Source organism: Phyllostomus discolor, chromosome X, assembly GCF_004126475.2.
Source record: "Phyllostomus discolor isolate MPI-MPIP mPhyDis1 chromosome X, mPhyDis1.pri.v3, whole genome shotgun sequence".
NCBI classification, from domain to species: Eukaryota; Metazoa; Chordata; class Mammalia; order Chiroptera; family Phyllostomidae; genus Phyllostomus; species Phyllostomus discolor.
Window position 1 is genome coordinate 48016190 of NC_050198.1, and position 27792 is coordinate 48043981.

Sequence of the window (27792 nt, forward strand, 5' to 3'; positions counted from 1 at the left end):
TTAGCAGTGTTTCAGCTCCAAGCCCAGAGAAGTAGCAAAACCCGGTGGAGCAATGCCACGACTGATATCAGGACTAGATGAAATGAGTAGTGACCCTATCCCCTGGTGCCAACCAATCAGTAGAGACCATGACCCTGAGGAGACACACCAAGAAAGCTGATGAATATTCTATTGAGGTTCTCCCCTGAGACCTCAGATAAAAGCCCACAGGATGGAGGACCCAGCATAGCTGTTTCAATTGAGCACACCAGTACTTTGCCCCACTCCCTTCTTTCCCCAGGGCACTCATTCATATCTCATCTCTCTCTCTCTCTCCCTCTCTCTCTCTCTCACTCTCACTCTCACTCTCTCTCTCCCCCCCTCTCTCTTCCAGAGCACACCCAAGTCTCTCTTCCCTTTTTTTCCCTTCAAGCATGTCTGTATCTCTCTCTCTATTTCTCCTAAGCTCCAAGGGCCCTTTTACATCTGTAACTTTCAAAATGAATTTTCTGTTATAATTTGAGACTTGGCTCTGAATTCTCTTAGCCAGAACTCAGGAACTGAGGTTGCTGAACCAAGGTTAACAGCTGGCACTGTTTTTCCACTGCTAATAATTAGTACATCACTAAATAGAATGTGACTCATCCTTTGACTTCTGCAAATGCACCACCCTCACCACATATTATTAATGAGGAAAAAACTTGTTAATAGAATCTAGAAAATTTACTACTAGAATGATGGTTTGAATACTCTAAAGACTACTTAAATACAATGCTTTTAAAATCAGGTTTATTAAACATTTGGAGGAAATTTTCAGTTTAATAAGACTCATAATTAACATTTGGCCATAAGACAAAATGACTGAGTCAACAGAGTGTCTCTTGATGAGAAAAGACTTCTTGTTTTGTATGAAACATCTGAAATTAAAAAGAGCTCTATTATCAACAAATAAGCATTAATAACAAACTATTTGACTTAGATTAATTACTCACAGGATAGGCAAAAGAAAAAAAGAATTCAGCAGAGAAATGAAGTGAAACATATTGTACATAATATTTATCTTTGAAAGACTTGACATTAAGATATTTTCCTCCAAGTCACAATTCCTCCTGAAAGCCCACAAACTCAGTGATCCCTCCATCTTTTGAAACTCTATTACATTATCCATACAACTCAAAAACAAAAATCTAAAATCAGCTTATAACACAGGTTATTTTTTCTATGAATTCTATCTCCCTCAACTGGAGTGTGAGCTCTTGAAGGATAGACACCCTGGTAATGTTTGTGATTCTCTGCCTGTGGCACAATAGTAATACATTTTAGAGTATGTCCACTTTAAGTCACTCAATATTTTTCTCCTAATCCTGCTTTTCTCCTGTAACTCCTTTCTTATATTTTACCTTAATCTAAATGTAAATAGTGTTTCATATTCTAAAGCATTATTCTCTTATTTCAGCAAAGGTAAATCCACCCCAAAATGTAGCTTTTCAGGGTTAATTTTTAAATTGCTATATTTTCTGAAGACATCATCACAATCCATACAACATTAATTGTCCATCCACAGTGTGTAGGCAAAAATTATTCCATTAGTCCTAAATGCAGAACATTTCTTTTTATCTACTGTTGGGAACTACCCTGCCTGGTTTCAGAAGCTGTAAACCCCCATGGATAAGGCTGAGTAAAAAGACCTTAGGACCATAAGTCACTAAGGAGACAAAGCTTATCTTCCCAGCAGGGGCGCTACCTCTGTCCCCTTTACTTCACCCTGCTTGGCCCAGGGCAGATAACTGTTTAGCCAATGATAGGTAAGATTCCTCAAGGGAAGGACAACCTGAGACAGGCATGGTCACAATAAGGCCATCAGGGAAGGACTTGGGGGACTATAGAAAAAGAGGGTGATGGACCTTCACCCCCCAGCTTTGACATAGCCTAAGTCCTCATTTGGTCTGTAAGAAGTCTCTTAATCTCTGGCTGCCTTACTCCCCCTGCCTGACTTAAGTCTGAAATAATGCTGGAGGGTGGTGCAGCCCTAGGCAGGAACCAGCAGTTCCCCAGGATGATCAGGCCTAAGAAAGAATGCATAAAATCCTGTGAAGCCTGCTTTGCTAAGAATCCCCTCAATTTTCTGATAAGAGTCCAAGCGTAAAATGAGTTTGCTCCCCAAAGTCTTATGTCCCTTTGGCTATCTGACCCTGACTCAGAATAAGCCCTCATAGTTCTTTGAATGTTATCTATTGTTTGATCATTACTGCCTGACAATAACTGATGAGCTTTACCTGTATTCTTGTGCAAATTAAACCCAATAAAAGCCCATTGAAGAACAGGCTCAAGGCCCTTCTCCTGGGAGAGACTGGCTATCTTTCCTTCTCATCTGAGGTGGCTGGGGGAGAGGGGCTCTGCTGCACAAAGCTCCCCCACAATCTACTGTCCCAGAGTAAGTATTATAATGTTATACAACTTACCATTTTCAGTAAAGCTTTTTGTTTAGAAGTAAGCAGGCAACTTATTAACAGAATAAAAATTAAGACAAAAGCAAATGGTATCAAGAAAAATAGCAGAATTTCCTTCCACATGCCATCTAAGTGGAAAAAAAAATCACAAGAAAAGGGGAGAAGGGTTAGATGTTCACAATTATTTTCAAAACTGAATTATTTCATAAGTAATTTAGTAAATGGTGAAGAGCTGAGTTTTAAGTCAAAAACTTCTGCCATCTTTGTCAGTGCATAGACACCACAGATATGTTTGAGTGTACCATTTCTTTCATTTATGTACTTTTTATGTAGAATTACCTCACTGAAGTGTGACATCTCTTCATTTCATTTGGAAAAATAACTCCCCCAAACCCAATTCTTATTTTCCAATATGGTTTTGTTTAAAAATTGGCCTTGTGAATTTTTCATAGGAATAAAGTGATAAAACATTAGCCAATTAATAAAATAAATGTATCTTATGTATCTCTTAACTCTCAATAAGTCAAATGTTTATATCATATAATGGTGTACTAAGCAAAAGCTGATCTTCAGTATAAGTCTGTGTAAATAATGGACCTCGTCTTTAAAGGTTATGATTTTAAAGTTGCCTCACATTTCAGTGACTAAAGAGTTTTTCTTTATTAAATTTTTATTTTATTTTATTTTATTTTATTTATTTTATTATTTTATTTTATTTTATTTTAGAAAGAAAAGAAAAGAGAGAGAGGGAGAGAAATATCAATGGGAGAGAGAAACATCAATTGGTTGCTTCTTACACATGCCCCCGACCAGGGACCTGGCTTGCAACCCAGCCATGTGCTCTGACTGGGAAACGAACTGGTGACCTTCTCTTTGCAAAAAGATGCCCAACCAATTGAGGCTTACCAGCCATACCAGTATTTTTTTCTTGTTTTTTAAAGGTTGTATTTATTTATTTTTAGAGATAGGGGAAGGGAGGGAGAAAAAGAGGGAGAAAAACATCAATGTGTGGTTGCTTCACATGAGCCCCCTACTGGGGGCCTGGTCCGCAACCTAGGTATGTGCCCTGACTGGGAATAGAACCAGTGACCCTTTGGTTCACAGGCCGGCATTCAATCCACTGAACCACACTACCCAGGGCTTTTGTTTTCTTTTAGAGATAAACTTTTAATGGTTCTTCTGCATAGCAAAGAATGAGAAATGACTATACAGACTTAGAACAGTAGGCAAAGCTTGTCCTTCCAAAACTAGTATGTCTCATTTGTTTTTAAGTAGTACCATAAAGCGTCTTGAATCCTAGACCCATACATACACTTAAAACTACCCACAATCCAACCTTTTCTTTGTCTTCTTCCCTCCAGATCATATTTTCTAATAAGTTAAATTCATATGGTCAGTTCAGTTAAGATTCGCAAGGATATAATCCAGAAAAGTAACTAATAATGTAAGATTTTGGCATGCAAAAATAGCGGGAAAGCAGTTTTCTGTCCTGAGTTTCCAGTTGCTTCTTCTATTTATGAGTCAACCCTGAAGAAAAAATATTTTCATTAAAAAATGTCCTATTCTTCCATAACTTGAAACATCCAATAAAAATATAGCCTAAAGAACTAAGGCCACATGTATCTGAGGAAATTCTTTACTCTTGAACTCAGAGTTTTAAGATTTTACCAGTAGATATCCATCAGGGAAAAAGAAGTCTCAGTCGTCAATATCATGGTTAAGACTATATGTACAATACATAAAAAGATGTAGATTTTGAGGATGTGGCTAAAAACTCACCATAAACTATGCATCAACTAATGACAAGATACCAGTAGAACATGATTTTCTCAACATCAGTTCCATGGAGTCTACAGATTTCTTATAGTGATGACAAAATTAAAAAAGTAGAACCAGTAAGTGTTCATTCTGATTTCATGTTATCTCTTAGTTAATTGAGTTCTCCATCTCTCTGCCTATTTTTTCTCCATAGCCCTTAGTGATTATACATAAGATACATTTGGCTTCTTTGTTTGTTGCCTATCTCTACTCGGTGTGGGAATAAAATATAAATTTCTTAAGGACAGGGAATTTTTTTACTGCTCTTTGTCTCATGGCTGAAAAGTGTGACACATAGGAGGTACTTAATAAATGTTTGAAAAATTAAAGAGAGCAATAATATCATTGTATTAATAGGGAAATAACAGCCAAACAGTGATTCTAGTATAATGGAACAACATGAAAGGAGATGGATGATAGATAGAAATGACAGAATCTGTCTATATCTATATATGTATATGTATTTACATATGTATATATCTGAAAGAGCAATGCTAAGTTAATGTACTTCATTTTCAAACAATTATTAGTCATGTCTATTGATAAAGCTAGTATACTGAAAAGCACAATAATATTTTGCCTCATTCTCAAGGCTTTTTAGTTTATATTACTATTTCAACATGTATTTTATCATGTCAATTTAAATCAGTGTTGGAAATGAATGGAATAGGTATTTTACTAATGATAACATATTAAGTAGAAAAACATTCATTAAGCATAGTACAAGACACTCAAAAAAAGTATATGCTGACTTATCCTTGCTTTAAGATTTCTGTTCTATTAAAAATTGAAAGCATAGGAAAATATTTTTTAACATAGGTGCCCCCCCCAAAAGAAGAACTAGCATATTCTCTTTACTGATAGTCAGAAAAACAAGAATGTTGGTAATAGAACTATAGCAAGACTCTTAAACTACTTTAACCACTCTTAGTTAAAACTCAATATTAGATTTTCCATAAATCTATGTTTGATTAAGGTTCTTGCTAATTTATCTTCTCTGATTATAGACTCTATGAAAGAGCCTTTTGATTTCTTTTTTAATATATTTTATTGATTATGCTGTTACACTTGTCCCATTTTTTCTTTCTTTTATTCCCCTCTGATCTGTACCACCACCCCCACCATCATTCCCCAACTTTAGTTCATGTCCATGGGTCATAAATATAAGTTCTTTGGCTACTCCATTTCCCATACTATTCTTAACATCTCCCTATTTTCTATCTACCATTTATGCTTCTTATTCTCTGTACCCTTTCTCCCATTCTCTCCCCACTAATAATCCATGTGATCTCTATTTCTGTGAATCTGTTCCTGTTCTAGTTGTTTGCTTAGTTCATTTTTTTATGTTCTTCTTATGTTCAGTTGTTGATAGTTGTGACTTTTGTCATTTTACTGTTCATATTTTTCATCATCTTCTATGCCTTAGGTAAGTCCCTTTGACATTCCATATAATAAGGGCTGGATAGTGATGAACTCCTTTAACTTGACCTTATCTAGGAAGAACTTTCTCTGCCCTCCCATACTAAATAATAGCTTTTCTGGATAGAATAATCTTGGTTGTAGATCCTTGCCTTTCATGACTTTGAATACTTCTTTCCAGCCCCTTCTTGCCTGCAAGATTTCTTTTGAGAAACCAGCTGATATCCTTATGGGAACTCCTTTCTAGGTAACTGTCTCCTTTTCTCTTGTTGCTTTTAAGATTCTCCTGTTATCTTTAATCTTGGGTAATGTAATTATGATGTGCCTTGGTGTGTGCTTGCTTAGGTCCTACTTGTTTGGGACTCTCTGAGCTTCCTGGACTTCCTGGAAGCCTATTTCCCTTGTCAGATTAGGGAAGTTCTCCTTCATTATGATTTCAAATAAGATTTCAATTTCTTGCTCTTCCTCTTCTCCTTCTGGCACCCCTATGATTCAGATGTTGGGATACTTTAAGTTGTCCTGGAGGTTTTTAAGCCACTCCTCATTTTTTTGAATTCTTGTTTCTCCATTCTGTTCTGGTTAAATGTTTATTTCTTCCTTTTGTTCCAAACCATTGATTTGAGTCCCAGTTTCCTTCCCTTCACTGTTAGTTCCCTATACATTTTCCTTTATCTCACTTTGCATAGCCTTCAGTTTTTCCTCTATTTTGTGACTATACTCAACCATTTCTCTGAGCCTCCTGATTACCAGTGTTTTGAACTGTGTGTCTGATAGGTTCGCTATCTCTTCATTGCTTAGTTGTATTTTTTCTGGAGCTTTGATCTGTTCTTTCATGTGGGCCTTTTTTTTTTTTGTCTCAGGGCACCTGTTTTGTACTGAGGGGAAGACTCTTAGGTATTCACCCAGGCAGGGCAACACACATAGCTGCATTATGGTGCTGTCTGTGGAGGAGGATTCTGAGAGGGAACAATGCCACTTGGTGGGCCCTCAGCTGGCTTTCAGTCACTTCTCCTGCTACCCACAAACAAATTGGGCCCTCCTGGTACTGATTCTCGGCTGGGTGGGTTTGTGTACATTCTAGGGCCCTGTGGGTCTCTCCAGTGAACTCTCCTGTGAGGCTAGGAATTTCTCCTGCCACCTCAACCCCCACAGGTATTTTCAGTCAGAGGTTTTGAGGCTTTATTTCCCCACACTGTAACCCTGGGTTGTGTGGTCTGTCTCACTCCCCAGTTGTTCCTCCTTATTTATCCACATGCAAATGCAGGGCAGGATAGCTGCTCTGCCAGCCACTTTCTTCACTGGTCCACAAGTCCTCTCCACTATGGCTGCCCATCTCCACCTCTCCTACCAATCAGGATAAATGTTTTTTCTTTAACTCCATGGTTGTTAGACTTCCATATAGTTTGATTTTCTGGCAGTTCTGGTTATTTTTTGTTTTTTAATTTGTTGTTGTCCTTCTTTTGGTTGTGCAAGGAAGCTAAGTGCATCTACCTACACCTCCATCTTGGACAGAGGAACTGATTTGTATAACCAAAAAATACACCAAAAGAAAATTAATTATGCTAACAAAAAGCCAGTTATTTAGTTGCTGTTCTTTTATTTCATACCTCTCCAGCATTGTGTATCACTCCATTCACTCCAAATTCCATCATCTGAGCAATAAATATTCATTCTGTTTCTCACTAAAAAGCATAATTGTTGGCTTTCATTTGATGCTCTTCTGACATATATTTCATTTTCAAATGTGGTGGTCTGAAAGCCAAGGAAAAAAAAGATGCCATTATTTCATCTAATTGTAGCTAGATCAATCCTATTTATTTTGTCACCTTCAAAATGGATTTTGTAACATAAAATATATGCATCGAATGACTAGAAACATATCTACCAAAATTTAACAGTGATCATCTCTCTGTAAAGTAGGTTACATTTTTTTTCATTTTTTATTCCCTTCTTTATCTATATTTTAAATTTTCTCTATAGTGACAATGAACACATGCAGTAAATGACATGTGTGACAGGACACAATTTCTAGGTAGCTTTGGTGTGATAGCCAATATTTGGACTAGTGTCAAATTTCCCAGATTTCATGAATTGGAAAATGCTATGTACACTGTGTTGGAAAAAGACAGAGCCATCATGTGAATGCTATTGCTATAGAAACTATAGGATTCATACACATAAAGCTTCCCCCCCCCCTTTTTTTATTTTGGTTAATCACCTAAAACCTGTGTAGTAGGTGCTTTGGGCTTGACATGAAACTACACTTTCAGGTGTAAGAATACATAAAGGTAGATAATCTCAAAGGAAAAATATAACTGAGGCAGTTATTTCAATTTTATATTTTAAAGAGCTGAGGAGTGTTTCTCATAAAAATAATAGTTTTTATTTTGTTGTAACTTTCTTGGGAACCAACATAGTGTATATAGGTTAAAGTGGACAGAGAATAAGATCTGGATTTTAGTTCTAGCTGTGTAATGTGAATGTAAATCAATTCAGTTCCTTGGGACTTGTAAATCAATTCAACTCCCAGTTTTCTCATGCTTATGAAATGAATTGATTAGAACTAATACCTCACTTACTTTTTCTGCAACACCTTCTAAGTTAGAAATAAATGATTAAAATTATCATATAACAATGTGGGGCTAATGGCATCATCACATTTTTGGTGCTGGAGGATAATCAGTCTTTCAACCATTGCCTGCTTCCTGTTAACCTCTCTTCCCAGCTACAAGCAATTCTCAGGAAGCCCAGCTAGACTCGACTCTAACTCCAACCTGGTGATTGTTCCTCAATAAGTTGTTTTTTATGTTTTTGTTTTTTATTTTTTAAATCTGAGACCTCTTCATAATCCATCTTATGCATGTACTTATCAACTTTAATTTATTCACAAATTATTGAAAATAAGTGACTAGATTATCTCTAAGGTTCTATGCAGCTTTAAAGTTGGTATGATTGATTATACTTTCAAACAGCAAAAATCTTTCTTACATCCACTAGATGATTTGATTTTCTTGAAATTAAACTAAGATACATGTCAATGTCATGTTATCTCTTGTGCTACCTCTTGTGGATAGCAATTGATTGGTTCTCATGTTTGTTATTTTATTTAAAAGGCTATGTCTGTTTTTCCCAAGTAAATGTAATGCTCATACCACCCAAGTAGTATCATCTTCTGTGAACTTAATTTCATAAATGAAACACTTTGATGGAATGGGTCCATTAGGTATGTTCCATTTCAGGTTAATTTCATCTGAATCCTTGACAATAATACTAAGATAGTCTGGTGGCAAAGATTTAACTGAAAAACAAACAAAAAAAAAGCTATTTCAACATGGAGGTTACTGAAGTTTAACAGTAGTCCGTAGGAAAAGCAAAGGAAACCTAGTAACCTAAGCCTCCAGGACAAATCAGGCGGCTCAAGACTATTCTCTATAAAGTGAATTAAAATCAAGGTTGCTTGCCAACCTAGTTTAGGTTATTAATAAACTTGGTTGTTTTGGAAACTAATTTTTGGTGAGTCACATATTGACAAATAATAAAGCCAAAGAAAAAAGTTAGATGATCCAAATCATTACAGTCATTTTTTCACTTTGTAGTGAAGGGAAACAGACTATATCACCACAAAAAGTGCCACTTAAGCATATAGATTATTTCAAGCTGAAAACTATTAAGTTCCAAAAGACTCGGGAATTTTTCCTTTCCTTTCCTTTCCTTTTCTTAACTGCCCACTTAACTGAATGAAACAATTTAAATATGGGCTGGTCCAGGAAGAGAGCCATCACCAGAGATAACTAACTACAAAATGTATGGGCCAGGGGTAGTGGGCTGGGGAGACCTGGCAGGGACTATTTGTTCAAAGTCCTCTCTGTGTCCCACTGTCTCTGAATAGTGTTGTAAACATTAATTTAGCATTTACTCTTTCCATCTTCCTATGAATTGTCTTCCTTCTCTTTGAAATGCCAGGCCTCTAGGCCCTTCTCCTTAGCTCAGGATGACACATAAGCCTCAATAGCCTAATTGTCTTTGGGCTTTTCATGTCTATGTGGGGCTCTCATATACATGTAATTAAATTTGGTTTTCTCCTGCTAATCTGTCTTATGTCAATTTAATTATCAGGCCAGTCAAAGGAACCTAGAAGTGTAGAGGAAAAGTTTTAGCCCTTACAATAGCATTAGAAACACTTACCATAACTATGACTACTATTATTTTTGTTAATAGCTAACATATTTAGAGCTTATGATGTATCAGGCACTGAACCAGGGATGGTTTGTAGAGAAATTTATATTATAAATGTATTCATACCCACAGTAAATCTATGAGGTGATCCTTTATTATCCTCATTTTACTGATGAGGAAATTGAAATATGTTAAAAGTAACTTGCCCAGAGTCATAACCCTAGGAAGCAGTAAATTCAGATGCAGGTATGGCCAACTCTAGAACCTGTCATTTTTGTAACTGTTAGAACTGAGAACCCAAACTTGGAAAATATCCAACCATTTCCTATTTAGGCCTGCAAGCAAGTGACTATATAATTACTCCATCACTAACACTAGACAACAATACTGTATAGCAGACCAACCCTTAGAAGCTGGGAAGTAGATTGTGAGTTCTAATGAAAATGCTACTTTACCTTTCACTCAATGTCTTATCTTCCATACTTTTATATTTAATAAGTGCTTCCTTGTATCCTCTGTAGGCCCACATTTTTCTAGCTTTGCACTTTAGTAGGTCTCCATCTCCACCTCTCTTTCTCTCTCTCTCTATAGCTAACTCTTCTCTTTCATGTGGTTGTAAATGGCCTAAAATAGAAACATTTTAAAGTTGTTTGGTTACCTCACCTATATTTTGAAGCTGAAAAATGAAATAGCTGGGTCTGATAAGCTGGGATTTTGAGGATCCATTAACACAGATGTAGAAATCTTTATAGTCTGGTGATTCCAAATAGGGAAACCTGCATCCAATATTTTTCCCATTACCCTGTATGTAATCAGCACACTGTAATGCATGGTCCAAGCCCTCATACCTGTAAAGGGAAGTTTTGCAAGAATTGTTTTACCAATATCTTCTAGCATTATGGTGTCCCATTTTCCATTATCTTAAGGCACTAAGTGAGTTAAAAATCCCTTAAGAACATTCAATATTTATTGAGTTACAACTATGTACCAGATCCCATGATAAGTGCTAAGGATACCACAGTAAGGAAAGGAGACATAGTCCATAATATCATGATGGGAACTTTTATGAAATATCAAAGATAATGCAAGTTTGTGTTGACTCACCAGCAGGATTTATGAATCAAAGAATAATATTCCTATTAAGAAAACCAGGGATTTATATAGTCCTAGATGATACTGCCTTTTTTTAGTATTATAGTTGGCTTAGTTTAACATTATCTTAGTTTCAAGTGTACAATATAGATTCAACATTTGTATACCTTATAAAATGGTCATCACAATAAGTCTAGTAACCATCTGTCACCATGCAAAGTTATTACATTATTGACTATATTTCCTATGCTGCACACTAAATTTCTGTGGCTTATTTATTTTATAACTAGAAGTTTTTACCTCTTTTTCCCCCTTCATTTTTTTCCTCAAGCCCTTTCTCTGGCAACCTTCACACATGGTTGATGAGATTATAAATTGATGCAGCCACTATGGAAAACATTATGGAGGTTCCTAAAAAAATTACAACTAGGACTAGGACTTCCATATGACTGAGCAATTTGTACTTTTGGGTGTTTATACAAAGAAAATGAAAATCCTAATTTGAAAAGCTATGTGCACTCTATGTTCATTGAAGTATTATTTACAATAGACAAGATATGGAAATAACCTAGGTGTGCATGGATAGATGACTGGATAAAGATGTGAGAAAAAATATAAATATGAATTTATATATATAGAATCTCTCTATATATATAAAGAGAGAGAGAAATATTACTCAGAAATAAAAAAATGAAATCTTGTCATTTCCAACAACATTTATGCTAATTGATACTGCTTTGTCTATATTATACTGGAGAAGTTACAGTTGAAGAAAGCAAGTTTAAAAACAGATTTATAAAATATTGTTATGTTTAATAAAATAAATGAAAATTCTCTGAGGATACACTACACATCAAGAGATAAGCCTCCGATAAACCAATGGGGTGAAAAAGGAAAAGAGGAACTATTTGACAAGTAAATATGTAATTTCCCAACATCCTAGACAAGAAATGTTGCCATATCATTGAAAGTTAACCTCTTCCCAGTAAGAAAACTAATGGGAATTAAGGGGAATTTCCCTACTCCTTTCCAAAGCAACAAATGCCTGATTTATTTTCCTAAAGAAAAGCTTGCAATGCAAAATGTGACATTAACTATAAAAGCAGCCAAAATTCTCCCTTTGAAATAAGGCCAATCCAATCAATGATGTTGGTACAAATAACTAGATTCTACAGAACTGACTTTATGCCAAGTATTTACTTTAGCCAGAGTTTGTAAAATTGTAGTGTTTTGGTTAGTTTACTTGATTAGAGGTTTGACTTTACACAGATTTACTTTGTGTCAGTGGGAAACCTCATGATATACTTATTTTCCATTCTCTATATTTATCCTTCACTATTTTACTAAGATGATGACAAAATTATGTTAAACATGAAATACAATGTACAAGAAGGAAGGGACTTTGTCTTATTCACATTTTTGTCTTTTTTTATGTAGAACAGAGGCTGGAATTTAATAGTTGCTTAACATTTGCTGCATTAAAGAACAAAAAAGTTAGACCTTAAAAACTGGCACATCCAATTTGAGATGAGGAAACTGAGAGCCCCAAAAGGGAAATTGCTTACCGAAGACCCCTGGGTGAAATGATGTCAGAGCAGGGATTAGATCCCAGTTCTCAAGATTGTTAATAATTTATGTCTTTTCACTTATTATTATGATTTTCTAAAGAAAAATGCCATGGCAATTTGGCCCTAAGACTCACGAAGAGTAACACTTTGTCCTCTCATATGCTTTTTCTTTTTCTTTATTTCTTTTTTTCTTTTTATGCTTGCTCTGTAAATTTATTGTCTTTATCTGAAAAATCTTCATAGAAAATTGTGGTTTGATTTGTTAGCTCTCAGCACCCCATTCTGAGGTCTGGGGAAGCTTGTTTTCTTCTGAGTTATATAATCTTTCTTATTGGCAAGACACATTTTGAAACCTCCACTTCTTTTTTTAAGCTGCTTTTTTAAGCTTCTTCTCATAGACTGAATTCTCTCATACAGCAGCGTGAGCTTTCTTATACAGATCCTCCATCATGTCTGGAGTTATGTTGTTCTTTATGTACTGAGAGAATTGTTTCTAGTAAGCATCATCATCTTCTCCCATTAAGTAACATATAATTTGCAATGTTGTGACCCATGATGTGCTTCTGATGTACTTCTGCATTGAATTTCTTTCTTTCTGAACCATACACAGGGAATCATTTGGTACTATGAGAGATAGACAAGCCTCCATCCACAGCTCCCTTCAAGGTCCCCAAAGTTTTATTTCTGGTAGTAGTTCGGTAAGCCCTGCACCCAAAGAGCAGGTGAAGACATCAGGTTGACCATTAATGTTTTCCACATTGTATTCATCTCCAGTCACCTCCACTTGTCAAACCTATTGAGAAGCCTGTGGGCCAGGAGCAGGCCAGTACATATGCTGCAGTTTAATCTGTCAAGCTGACCTTCACACCATACTTGGGGAGTTCATGAGCATAAGTTGCACAGACTGTCATATCTCCTTCTCTACGAGCATAAGAAATCTGACAAATGACATCTCTGTTGGTTACATGAACTATCATCCTGTATTTACATTTGGAGTGTTTTTAGGCATAGTAATCAGTTTTACTCTCTTATCATCATCTAAATTTCACTAGGTATCCCTTAAAATAGGCCTTATTTTGACAACTTTAACAAACCCCAGCCTGCAAAAGAGAGACCCATGTCCTCAGCTTACCACAGACCTGCAGGCACAGCAGAGCTCCAGTGGGGACAAACATACTTTTTCAATTATTTCATAAATACATCTTTTTTCATTAATTTAATAAATATTTAGCAATAGTCCACTATGGGTATAGCACAGAGGTAGTCAAGTGAAATATAAGAAATAGTTCATCCCCACCAATCTCTTAACAATTTAAGAGAGGAAACAAAGCATATATGCATATATGTGAAAAAAAGTTAAATGTTATCTGGACAATAAGTAATAGTCAAGAGAAAAAGTGAGCAGAAATTGATGTGATCAGTAAAGGTTTAAGGAAATTTAATACCAGATGGCCTTTGAAGGATGGATAAGAGTTGGTAAAAGAGAGAGCCATAGGTCATTTCAGATAGGAATGCACACAAAAGCATAAAAGAATATAACATGTGTGAGAATAAAAATGTAGAAATGGGTCTAGATAGAGTGGAGCATCCACAATGGTGATAGTAGAAGGTAACATTGGAAAGGCAGTGATACAGTGGGGCAGAGACCTTGAATGGCAGTTAGATTTTATCCTGGAGGCAATGAGTAGCCACTGGAGGTTTTTAAGCAAAAGAGTGGTATATGAATACTGCAGTCTAGGAAGATAGATCTGACTACAGTGTGCAGTATGTATAAGAAGGAGAGAGATTAGAAGCAGAGAAACCTTCACTTGGGAAGCTATAGCAATCATCCAAGTGTGAAATGAGCTGAGCCCAAAGTGGTGTTCTTAAAGAATACACGGGAAGTAAAGAACAGATGTATGACCTAGTAAAGGAGTGTTGGGACATGACCAATGTTGTCATGAAACAAGGAATGAGGGAGATAGAAGATTTAAGATGGCTGTAAGTTTAAAAACCTCAGTGACAGTTATAAAAGGTAAAGTCAGAAAAATGATCCAGTTTTAACAGATATTTGCTTTTTTCAAAAAGCAAAAATATAAAACATGCCAATATTTTTAGGTTATACATCCATTTATTTAAATAATACAAAACTGAATCTAGTATAAAAACAGTGATTACATTCTTGTATCACCCACAGAGAGCCTTCCAGAAGCCATAGCCTAAACATACTTCTCCTTTAAAACCCCAAATAATTATAAACAACTTCATCATAAGTACAACACTGAAAAATACAATGAATTTAATTAAGTGAAAATTCAGTTACTCATCCTATAGATTAATCTTACTAGATATTTTCCTAATATGAAATTCTTATTATAAAATACTCACCAGTAAAACAAGTTGTAATTGGTATCAAAATGGACACCCGTGCCAAGTTTCCAAGAACAGAGTAAATACTGCCAGTTATAATATATGCAATTCATATCCCACACTTTAGTTTCCAGATTTCCTAAAGGAATGAATGAACTGTAAATGCTTGAAATGCATGGTGATGAATCACTTGGGAAATCACTGTACAATTCTTTTTCATTTCCTTTTACCTCTCCATTTAATTTAGCAATCAACATAATCAAGAATATTCCAAAAAGAAGTTATTGAATCACTTCACTGTAAGTGGGGCATGCAAAATCAAAAACTTTTGAGGATTCATTTACTAGTGTCAGTACTAGTGTAAGCATATATGCAAGTACTAAATTAATAAAATGCTCTGAGCAATTGAGCAAATGCTCATAGGCATATTTATTAATATGATGCCAAAACTGGCAACTATATTAACCAAATAAGATGTAGGCTTCACCAAATGTGTTTGCTAATTTAAAGAATTCAAAAAGGCTAGTCACCCAGTCCTAAAAATTATTCTTTTTGTACCATACTCTCAATTGTACATGCAATCTCATGTATAAAAGTTAAAGGACTTATTCCCTATATGGATTGTTCTCACAGTATTAAATATGAAAAGAAAGCTTTGTTTTAACCTTGAGGTGATGTCCAATAAGTAGCTTCTGACCATGAACTCTGAACTTCAGATCCATTTGTGCATTGTCCTCGCAGAAGCGTATGTATCTTTGCTTCAACACCTTTGTTAAGATCAAACCCATCTTTGTAATGTAGATTCTTAGTAATGATGGTCTGTTTGATAAAAACATGAGACAGAGCCAGGCTTAGAAACAGTGATGGTATCATAAACTACATTAATAAGGCTAATAAGTCATTAATAACCTGGAGAGTTCTCAATAGCTGAGAAATTACTCAGGATTATCTGATACAGTCAATGGTTCAGTTATATTTCTGTCAGAACTTTTGTACATCATTTGATGAGACCATTTGAATCTTAATATGTTATTTTAAAAAATCTGGAAGAGACAAAGGATCAAATGGCATGATTTGCATTATAAGCTACTTGAAATCAAGAGATAATTTTCACATACCATGCACATATGACATGGCAAATGATTTATCACCTTTCAAATGTCATATGAATTCTTCAGGAATAATATAAAATAAAATCTTGGAGGTAACTGGAGAAAGACAAACTATAAGTTCCTAGAGCAGTGGTCCCCAACCTTTTTGGCATCAGGGACTGGTTTTGTGGAAGACAATTTTTCCACAGATGGGGTGAAAGGAATGGTTTGGAGATGATTTAAGTGCATTACATTCAAGCTCACCTGCTGCTGTGCAGCCCAGTTCCTAATAGGCCAGGACCAGTACTGGTCCATGGCCCTGGAGGTTGGGAATCCCTGTCCTAGAGGACTAAAATCACATATTGTTTATCCTTGTATTCTTGATGCCTAGCAGAGTGCTGGGAACAAAAATTGCTCAATAAATGTTTGGTTTGAATTGTTTCTTGAGCCCTGGCCAGTGTGGCTCAGTTGGTTGGGTGTCATCCTGCAAACTGAAAGGTTGTGGGTTTGATTATCAGTCAGGGCAGATGCTTGAGTTGTGGGTTCAGTCCCTGGTAAGGTGCAGTAGGAGAGGTAACCAATCAATGTTTCTGTCTCACATTGATATTGATGTTTTTCTTTTTTTCTTTCTCCCTCCCTTCCCCCCCTCTTTGAAATCAATGAGCATGTCCTTGGGTCAGTATTAAAAAATAAAAAATAATAAAAAATGAATTGTCCTTTGAAACTACCTAGCTAAATTAGGAGGGTAAAAGAATTCATTGTACAACAGAAATCTTTGAATGAACATGCTTGTAGACTATGTAAATAGTTAATAATTTGATTTACTAAAATATATGCAAAGAACCATGTTGTGTTCCATGGAGTGAGTACAAAGATAAATATATCTTGACTCCCACAAAGAAAAAAATTCACAGTCTAGTAGCATATATAAGACCCATATACAGGTATATAAGTAACTATAAAGTATGGTAAAATGTATAAGCACTCTTCAAGTTCATATTCCATGGGACCAAGTGTTTTGCTTTTTTTTTTTTTCTATAGTAGTCTTAATACTGGATAGGGTGAAAACATATGTGACAGTAAGCACAGGAAAAAGCAGCAGCTATGGAGGCTTGTTTTATCTTAATAATACCTATTAAGAGATAGAAATTAGAGTGGACACTGACATCAGGAATCACAAGAAAACTCCTAATAATCACTCTGACGTCACAACTGCATGCTTTACTTACCTTCCAGTTTTCACTATCAGTGTTTCGGTATTTTAGTTCGTATTCTACCATACATTCCTTACAATTATCCAGAAACAATGGAGGTTGCCATTGCAAATAGAGATAACCTAAATATCCAGGATCCACTATCTCAAAATCTTGAGGAGGATTAACTGAAATAAAATAAAAATATTTTTACTTTTTTCCTGTATTTAATGACAAAAAAAATGCTAAATCTGGATTACTTCCATATGTTCATTAACTGATGAATAGATAAATAAATTGTGGTATATTTACACAGTGGCATATTCATCCATAAGAAAGAATGAAGTATTGATATATGCCACAGCATGAAGAATCTTGAAAACTTAAAGCTAAATTTAAAAAGCCAGTAGAAAAGACCACATATTGCATGATTATATTTACATAAAATATCCAGACTCGGCAAATCTATTGAGACAGAAAACACTAGTGGTTGCCAGTAGCTGGAAGGAGAGGAGAATGAGACATGACTGCTAGATGGATATAGGGTTTGGTTTGGGGGTGATGCAAATATTCTAGAATTTGACATTGGTGGCTGTTGTACCTCATGAATAGCCTAGACACCACTGAACAATACACTTTAAAAGCATGAGTATACACTTTAAAAGCATGAGTATACACTTTAAAAGCATGAGTTTTTTGCTATGAAAATTACATCTCAATAAAACAGTTTAAAAATTGGTTTACTGCTATATGGTTATCCCTTTTTAAAGAAATCACATATGCAAAATGTGACTTTGCCTAGAGAGGTACTAAGTTTTCACAGAAACAAGAAATTCACATGGAGTTATCTCTGTGGTCATACAGATCATAATTTAGTCTAAGATAGGAACACTTTATTACAGAAATCTCTCTAATAAAAAGAACCAGTCTTAATTCAGTGTTTACAATATCCATTTTACACCATAGCACACACACAAAAAGGGATAGAAAATATAAAACATAACAGTTATGGCTAAAGGCCTTAAGAATTAGGAGAATAGGCAGATCTTGTTGGTCTAGTCTGGTTAATAAAATCCTTTAGTAAACTAAAGTTCAGAGCTAGCCCTAAAGTATGGCGAACCAGAGCCACTCTTCGGAAAGAGTCAAGAAGTGGCAGGCAGCTGAATAGAGTGATATCAGGAAATGGACCCTTTTATTCTGGGCAAAGAAGCAGTAGGAGGCAATGGTGACCCCATCTGATAATTTAAAAAGCAATGAAAACAAATATTCTATAAACTTTCCTACTAGCAAAGCTAGTAGTACTATACTACAACCCTCATGTTGCCTTTCTGCCAATAATTTCCTCTCGTTTCTGCCCTGTTGTTCATTTTAATACAACACTTAATGATGTGAGGGGAAAAAGACCCACAGAAAGAAACTGTGGCACAAGTAATAATCTGATGTAGAATCCTCATGTACCCATAAAGAAAGCCTGCCTTGGGGAAGAAATGACAATCTTCTTTCAACTTTTATAGTTAGAAATTTTTGTCACATACATCATTCTAATTACCTTCAGTTATAAGAAGACTTCATGAGACATAATTTAATAATTCTGTAATTAATTTTAAGTCTTACTTTAAATCTCTATATTTTTATTTATCTAATTGTCTTAAAAGTTAATGGTAGGAATTAAGAAAAGTTTCGGTTAGTTGGGTATCAGGCAGTGTTGTTTCAGATAATTAACGTATTCATTAGTGAGGGCTATAGAAAATATTTACAAAGTGTCTTTTAATTTGGCTTTTATCCCACAAAATTTTTGTTATCATAGTTACCTTACACATGGCACTGACTAGTATGAACATATCTTTTGTGCATGGACTTCCTGAATTCCAATAACAATCTATCTATTTGTCATGTACTTTTTTTAGGTCAAGTTGAAAAGACAGTTAATATCTCTAATTTTCAAACTACCTCATTGTTGGTTTACCTTTTATCTCAGCGTTTGAAGAATGAGTAGAGCCAAATGCTGTACAAATAACAATGGCATATAGGCATCTGAGGTCCAAATGAATTAAATCCATTTCTCTAAAATTTAATACCTTGAATTTTCCACTCTAAAAAAAATACAACATTTTAACTTGATCTTACTTCAAATAACCAAATAACTAAATGTAATTGAAAATACATTTGGGAACTCGCTGCATGCTTTCTACCAAGACTTGGGAAAATTGTGCCCCACTGAACCATGAACAAAGAAAGAATTAAGTCTGGAACCAATATAATTGAAAAGGGAGGATTATAGTTTCATCTTTCTCATAAAAGTAAAAACAAAGCAAAGCAAAGCAAAACAAAACAAAACAAAAAACAGTATCCCTTCACCAGCCCCACCCCCACACTTTTCTATATATCACAGCTGTAGCCAGGATGGGATGACTTAAAAAGCCTTCAGCCTGTAGACTGAGCCAGACCCACCAGTTCTTAATGGTTCATGGGGGGAATTATGACATCATTAGTCTCCATAGCAATCCTCTCCTCTAAGAATGAAAACACACAGATATGTATACTCCTTTCTGAAATGAAAAATATTTGAAAGTTATCTGACTACTAAGAATGCTCAGAACCTACACCAAACCTCAGATAACTCAGAACTTTGTTCCATTTAGAAATAAGTTCCATTTCTTCACAAATATGAAATCATCACCTTCTACTCTCTTAACTGTTTCACTCTTCCCTGTGTTTCCTATATCTGTAAACAGCATCATCATCTTCCTAACTGCCCAACTCAGAAACCTGGGAGTCTCCTCAACTTCTCCCTCTCCCATCTAATCTCTCAGCTATCACTACCACTTTCTAAATTGAAGATCTTTTCATCAAGTATCTCCTTATCTAGCATTTCCTGTGCCCAAACCATTCTGCACCACATACAGCAAGAATAACCTTTCTAAAGGGCAAATCTGAACTTAGTAACCCTTTCTTAAAACAGCACTTCACTGCCACAGAATACAATTTAATCATCTATTTATCCTTAAAGAATACTGGTTTTGTGATAAAAACTTAAAGGACTCATTTCTCCACATACCTGCTCAATAAAAAAAAAAAAAAAACTTTCCTTTAACAATGAGATATCACCTCACACCTGTCAGAATAGCTACCATCAATAAATCAACAAGCAAGTGCTGGCGAGGATGTGGAGAAAAGGGAAACCTAGTGAACTGTTAGTGGAATACAGATTGGTGCAGCCACTGTGGAAAACAGTACAGAATTTCCTCAAAAAATTGAAAATGGAACTGCCTTTTGGGAGTTCCACTTCTGGGAATATATCCAAAGAAACCTGAAACACTAACTTAAAAGAATATAAACACCCCTATGTTCATTGCAGCATTATTTACAATAGCCAAGATTTGGAAGCAGCCAAAGTGCCTACTAGGGGACAAGTAGATAAAAAAGCAGTGGTACATTTACACAATGGAATACTACTTGGCCATAAAAAGAAGGAAATCTTACCTTTTGTGATAGCATGGATGGACCTAAAGAGCATTTTATGCTAAGTGAAATAAGCCCATAAAAGAAAGATAAATACCATATTATTTCACTCCTATGTGGAATCTAATAAGCAAAATAAATTAACAAACAAAATGGAAACAGACTCATAGATAGAGAGAATAGACTGACAACTGTCAAAGGGGAAGATGGTTGGGGAACTAGGTGAAAAAGGTGAAGAGATTAAGCCAAAATGATATAACCCTCATAGACACAAATAACAGTATGGTGAGTACCAGAAGGAAATGGGGTGGGGGAGATAGAAGAGGGTAGAGGGGGGATAAATGACTTGGGATAGTGAACACACAATACAATATAAGATGATGTATTATAGAATTGTACATCTGAAACCTATACAATTTTATTAACAAATGTCATCCTGATAAATTCAGTTAAAAATACCTGTGGAGATTGACTGTGGAAGTGAGGGGTAGGCTGGGCAGAGGAGGGCAAAAGGGTAAAAGCTGGGACAACTGCAATAGAATAACAATAAAAAATAAATAAATAAATAAATAAATAAAAATAATATAAATAAATAAATAAATAAATAAATAAAAATTTAAAAAACATTCTCTTTTCAAAGAAAAATCACTACTTACTTGAAGTCCTACACTGCTCTTTGAGTCTACAATCCTGGAGCCAACAATTTCACAGGAAGTTAAGGATTAAAAGTCACTTACCCAACATTCAGGGACAACCTTTCTTTTCTCCTATGTAAATTAATTGAGCATAACAACCCCCTCTCCCTGCCCCACCCTCTTTATCCTACCTGGTCAATCTATAATGTTCTAATGTTGGTAGGCTTCAATTATTATGTAATAGAATCTTGGGATCAAGCTGTTAAAGACAGCTGGTATACCAGAGACAATGCTTGTCTGATCCTTCTTTATATATTCAGAAATAAAACTCAAACTTGTCCAAGATTACACAGCAAGTTAATGACAAAACTAGAAGAGGACAGAGATATGATCCCCAATTCAATGCACTTCCACCCTACTGTGCTGGTTCCCACATGTTTGACTCAGGATTATGAAAGCTTTTCCTCTGGGGCTCCAATATTTGTCTTCCCTCACATAGCTAACTAGGCTGAATCAACACCATGCTATGTTGTATGCTTCATAAAATTATAAGGGGATGCCTTTTCTCTTACTGAGGTCCAATAAATATCCCTCCTGATTTCCTCCCTACACACTTGCCAGACTATTGCTGCCTTCTAAAGCATCTATAAGTAATGGGTAGGTTTAGTCAACATAAGACCACAGACCTTCCACAGAGCTTCTCTCATAGATTGAGATAAACACACTAGTCACTTTTGGACCCAAGACAATGGGTCTGACAAAGAGAAATCCATTAATATTACCTATAAACACTAAGACAATCAGGCTTCCTTCAAAATGCTCACAGACAGACCTTAAAGTCCTCTTTCACCTACCAATCTGTCCTTAAATATTTCAGACCTTTACATCATGTATAGCATAAATATTAAATAAAGAGTTAAAAATCACTTGCTTCTATTGTATTTATAAGCTACTGAAGCTTGACTCAAGCTATCAAGTAGTATTTCCTGGATCAGCTCAATATACTTAAGCAAAATCAGGAAATGGGATAGCTGACTTCCTGACTTATCTGTAAGCCCATGAAAGAAGTTCCTAAATTACACCTAGGCTCCCATCTAGACTTTCTTATCCAAATGAACACAAAGGCAATTATTTCCTTGTCTGTTGGGTTACAGAGTTGTCACTAGTGCAATGATGTGCTTTATATATTTTTTTAATCCTCACCCCAGGATATGTTCACTATTTTGAAAAGAGAAGAATGGAGGGAGGAGGGAGAGAGAGAGAGAGAGAGAGAGAGAGAGAGAGAGAGAGATTGATTAACATCAATGTGAAAGGAAAACATTTATCAATTGCCTCCCATACGTGCCCCAACCAGGCACCCAACCCACAACATAGGTATGTGCTCTCACTGGGGACAGAACCCACAATATTTTGGTGGATGGCATGATGAGTCAACCAACTGAGCCAACTGGCCAGGGCTATATTCTTTATATGGTTATATGATTACCAAGAAGGATGGAGTTTTCACAAGAGGGGTGCAGGGGGGAAGATATGAGGACAAAGGGAAGATGGGGAGTAGAAATGCAGATATACAAGATTTAAAACAGTTTATCATGCACTCCCCACCCCCAACCCACAGTTAACAACCACTTGCCTGATCTTAACTCCTTATTTTTTATTTTTCTTAAGATTTTATTTATTTATTTTGAGAGAGAGGGGAAGAGAGGGAGGAAGAGAGGGAGAGAAACATCAATGTGTGGTTGCCTCTTACACACCCCCTACTGGGGACATGACCCACAACCCAGGCATGTGCCCTGACTGGGAAATGAACCAGCAACCTTTTGAACTCAGTCCACTGAGCAACACCAGCCAGGGCTTAACTGCTTATTCTTAAAAATGAGGAAATGCCTAGAAAGGAAAGTGAGTTGTCCAAGCTCACACAACTTATTTGTTGCAGATCTAGAACTGGAAAACACTCTCTTAAGCCCTTTCCTCTAACTAGCAAATAAGTTTTCCTGTTATATGGCATCTGTCCTGTACCTATCTTACCAGAAGCTGCACCTGGAACCTTCCTCAACTTATTGTCACCAACCAAACCATCAACCCACCACAGAGTTTCATCATCATAACATTTTTGGCAGATTAATAATTCAATAAAGTTTCTTTAAGCACTTATTTTTACCAGATATTATTCCAGTTAAACCTTGTCTAATATACAAGGTGCAAATTACAACAGTCATAATATCTGCAGTAATAATAATACCTCCTACTACTTCCTTAGCACTCACAGCAGCCCAAGTACTTCCCTGCTCTAAACACTTTATGTACATTATCTCATGTCATACTCACAGTCAGCCTTGGGTGTATATACTCTTTTTATTCCCATTTTAAAGACCAGGAGCTGAAACACAGAGAAATTAAACAATTTCCAACAAGACTCATAGACCACAAATGGTGAAATTTAGCTTTGAATCCAGATAGTCTCCTGGCAGAGCTCTTGAAGACAACCATTATACTAGGCATTTTTCATACCTGAGATCAATGTGGAAGGCAGCTTCTGGTTTCTACCCACTCAGTTTCACCTAATACTCTTGCTTAGACAGTTTTCACTGAGACAGACACTCCTTTGGAATGGCAAGCCTAAAGCTATTTCCTGTTTTCAGCCTCACTTCCCCACCTCCTCAAAGCCATGCTATACAACCTCCTTTTAAGAGTTGGCTGGGACAATCCTTGCATTATTGGAGAAACTCCAGGTACTTACCAATAACATGATTTCTCAAGAAATAGATTACCATAGGCAATTATCACAGGCCCTGTTTTTTTTCTCCTCTCCAGTGTAGAGGCATTAATTAGAGACTCTAGTAAGTCCCTTCCTGTGCAAGAATCAAGCATACCGACAAAAATTACATAGGTGATCCAAAAACAGCCAGCAGCCTGGATACAGACTCCACAAATCACAAGATAGGTGAGGTTATGGGTGTGGCTAAAAGCCCATCTGAAGCAAATTTAGAGTCACAGAAAGGTGTTATAAAAGTTTACAGGACTAATTAATCCTTGCATAAACTAACAGACATACATCTAAGGAGCTTATTATAATAAAAGTTACAATGTTATAAGTGTCAACCTGAACTTCAGCCTTGCCTCAATCATTAATATGCTTAGAGGAAACTTATAACTCAATTCCCAACTATAAAATGAAGGTAATCAGCACAGCCTGGCAGATTTGTGCTGAAGATCAAATGAGATAATAAATGTGAAAGTGCAATCAAAATAATAAATTGCTTTATATGCTTGAAAGGGATTTGCTTCTGAGCATCTAGTCACTAAACAAAAACTTGAAAATAAGTTGTTCCAACCTATGCATTTGCCTCTACTAATTCAGCAAAATTAACCTGACAGTAGAAAACTAAGCACTTAATATTAAACTCCAACTTCTACCACTTATGTTGTTCCATTATCTGCCTTTACTTCTCTTTGTCCTAATAAAAATAATATTTGTATTTCTTTATCTTTTGATAATTCACAATGAATTTATTAAATTTATTGAAATCTTCAGGGGTGTAACATTGGTATTATATATTTATAGTCATTAAAGCTGAGGTTTAAAGAAGTGATGCAACTTGTACAAGACCCCACAGCTGGTATAATCTGTACGGAAAGGGAAGTTAAAAAAAAAAGGGATAGAAAAATGTTGTAAGGCTAATAATCTAGTCACCCACATGATTCGGTTTTGTAGAAAAGTTTCTTCTCTACCTTGACAAAGGAAAAAAAGATTCTTCCAAAGTATTGGAAATGACCACAGGTTCCTGTTTATAAAACAGGATGTGTTTATAAAAGCAGTAACCAAATTGCAGAGACAAATAATTATGTGTTAGGAAATGAGGAATGAACTTTTTCAATGTTATTCAAGTGGCTTCTAAAAAATCCACCTATCCCTGACTGATGTGGTTCATTTGGGCATCATACAGCAAAGCGAAAGGTTGATTCCCAGTCAGTGCCCATGCCTGGCTTGAAGGTTTGGCCCCCTATTGGGGCACTGTGAGAAGCAACCAATTGACGTTTCTCTTGCACATGGATGTTTCTCTCTCTTCCTTCCCCTCTCTCTAAAAATAAATAAATAAAATCTTTAAAAATTAAACCATTAAAAACCACTTAAAAGAAGTATGAGCATATTATGTATACTTCTTTTAGGTTTTTTAAAAAATTAGTTTATTTTGGGCGGGGGGGGGGAAACCAGTGTTATAAAATTTGACATTTTCCACTCACATTATTTAAAATATCCAAAAAATATCACCCAAAGTAATTAGAATAGGGCTTACAGAAAAGGAAATGGGAAAATAGAAAAGTAGAACTTGAAGACAGAAAAAATGTAGTGTGATTACAAAGGCTTAAATGTCATCTGTGGGTGAAATGATAAGTTTATATGGCCTTACTTGAGAAGGCACTGACCAGGAGATTTAAGCTCTAGTACCAAATTTGTCAGGTATTTAGAAAATAATAATAGAGACTATAGTTTATTAAGCTCTGTGCCAGATGCTTGATATGGATAGCTCATTTAAGTCTCACCAACACTGATCATTACTACTAATTTTTAGGTTTTTATTTATTTTTAGACAAAGGGGACAGAAGGAAGAGAGAGAAAAAAACATCCATGCAAGACAGAAACATTGATCAATTGTCTCTCACATGCTCCCCAACTGGGAACCTGGTCCACAGCCCAGGCATGTGCCCTGACCGGGAGGGAATTGAACCAGTGACCTTTCAGTTTGCAAGCTGATGCTCAATCAACTTAGCCACACTAGCCAGGGGTATAGTTACTATTATTATTATCTCAGTATTGCAACTGAGTAGTTTGAGGCTCAAAAATGTTAAGTAAATTACTCAAAGTTACAAAACTTCAGCAAGCAAAAATGTTTATATCTGATTCTAAAAACTCTGCTCGTATTAACACATAATATCGTCTTTCACCTAATTTTACATTAGTGAAGCTCAATTTCCTCTCACATAATTATCCCTAGGCTATCACTTTGTTTCCTCAGTCTGCTGTGTATCCATCCACAGTTTTAGGATGTGACTCAAAAGAACTGGCTTCCTCAATAACTAATCTTATTTCAAGGAGACCATCCAACATATACAAATGTCTATGCAGAGCTTGTATAGAATGACCAAGACTCAGCATCATAATCAATATCTGCAGAACCTTCCAGATCTTAAAGTTTGACAACTTGCTGAGATCAATACATGACTCAATAATAGTACAATCAGCCTATGAACTTGTGGTGAGTCAATTCTAATTTAGATAATAACTAGCAAATATTACATCCTATAGTAGAATATTTTGTAGAGAATGATGAAGACCCCTTGACTGATGTGGTTCAGTTGGTTGGGCAACGGTCCATGAAATGAAAAGTTGCCAGTTCAATTCCTGGGTTTCAGGTTTGGTCTCCAGTGGCTGGGCTGTGTATGAGAGGTGACCAGTGGACATTCTCTCTTACATCAATGTTTCCCTCCCTCTGTTTCTCCTCCCTTTCCCTCTCCTTAAAAATAAATCAATAAAATATTTTTAAAAGAATGATGAAGATGATTGTATATTTGCAAACACAAAAAGACTTTGTGTCAAATATATCCATCATGCTCACCACTGTTTAAGTAGTGTAAGTCATTTCCCACCAAAATACAGAAAGAAGTTAGGCATATATTGAATGATGGAAACCACTGCAGACAAAAGAAATATAGGTAGGATCTCTTTTAAACAAATATCACTTTAACATCCAATTATGTATAACATGATTATATTTGTGTCCCTGTCAGTATTACATACTAATATTTCCACTGACATTTATAAGATGTGTTCAATACATCTTGTAAAACATAACTAATCATCTTATTCCCTAATCCTTTTTTTAGATGGTTTCCTGTATGACATCCGGAGTTCATCCAGTTAACGAATTTCTTGAAGCACTGTCAAAGCTAGAGAACTTAGTTTTGGAATACTATAGTAACTTCCAGATAAACAGTGTTAATTCACAAAGCAGTTTACACATTTCAGAATCTGTTCCTAATTTGAGCAGTTCAGAGTTTTTTTAGTTTATAATGTCATCCAACATATCAGCAACAGGATTTTACAGCCCTTTAAAAAAACAGGTCATTCTGGCTGGTGTGTCTCAGTGGGTTGAGCACCATGCTGCAAACCAAAAGGTCACCAGTTTGATTCCCAGTCAGAGCATATACCTGGGTTGCAGGCTAGGTCCCCAATTTGGGGCTTATGAGAGGCAATCAATCAATGTTTCTCTCCCTCTTTTTCTCCCATCCCCCCTTTCTCCTGTGTCTAATAATAAATAAAATATTTTAAATGAAAAATCCCCACAGGTCATTAATTTCTTAACACAGTTATTAAATAATTAAATGTGCCTTACATTCTATTCAAATGAAGTCATGCTGGAAAGCAATGCAGTATCTTGAAAGTCTCCACTGTTCAGGAGTGAGCAAAACAATTTTTTTTGATGAACAACCTTCTCCCCACTCCCAGATGCTCTCAAATACTTGCTAATAATCAAACACTGTGTACCCAAAACATTCAC

At 35.8% G+C, this 27792-nt stretch overlaps 1 protein-coding gene and 1 pseudogene across 1 annotated transcript; both read right to left on the reverse strand.

Moving 5' to 3' along the window:
* Positions 1-570: 570 nt before the first annotated feature.
* IL13RA2 (interleukin 13 receptor subunit alpha 2) lies at positions 571-27740 on the reverse strand. The gene is made up of 11 exons (XM_028523052.2): positions 27628-27740; positions 23561-23612; positions 19102-19228; positions 17172-17323; positions 15517-15670; positions 14870-14990; positions 10506-10690; positions 8819-8964; positions 7274-7418; positions 2442-2557; positions 571-896 (listed from the first exon to the last, which is right to left on the reverse strand). The coding sequence occupies exons 3-11, from the start codon at positions 19193-19195 to the stop codon at positions 846-848; spliced, it is 1164 nt and encodes a 387-aa protein (XP_028378853.1). The 5' UTR covers positions 19196-19228; positions 23561-23612; positions 27628-27740; the 3' UTR covers positions 571-845.
* Positions 8443-14697, reverse strand: LOC114504817 (annotated as a pseudogene).
* Positions 27741-27792: the final 52 nt, after the last annotated feature.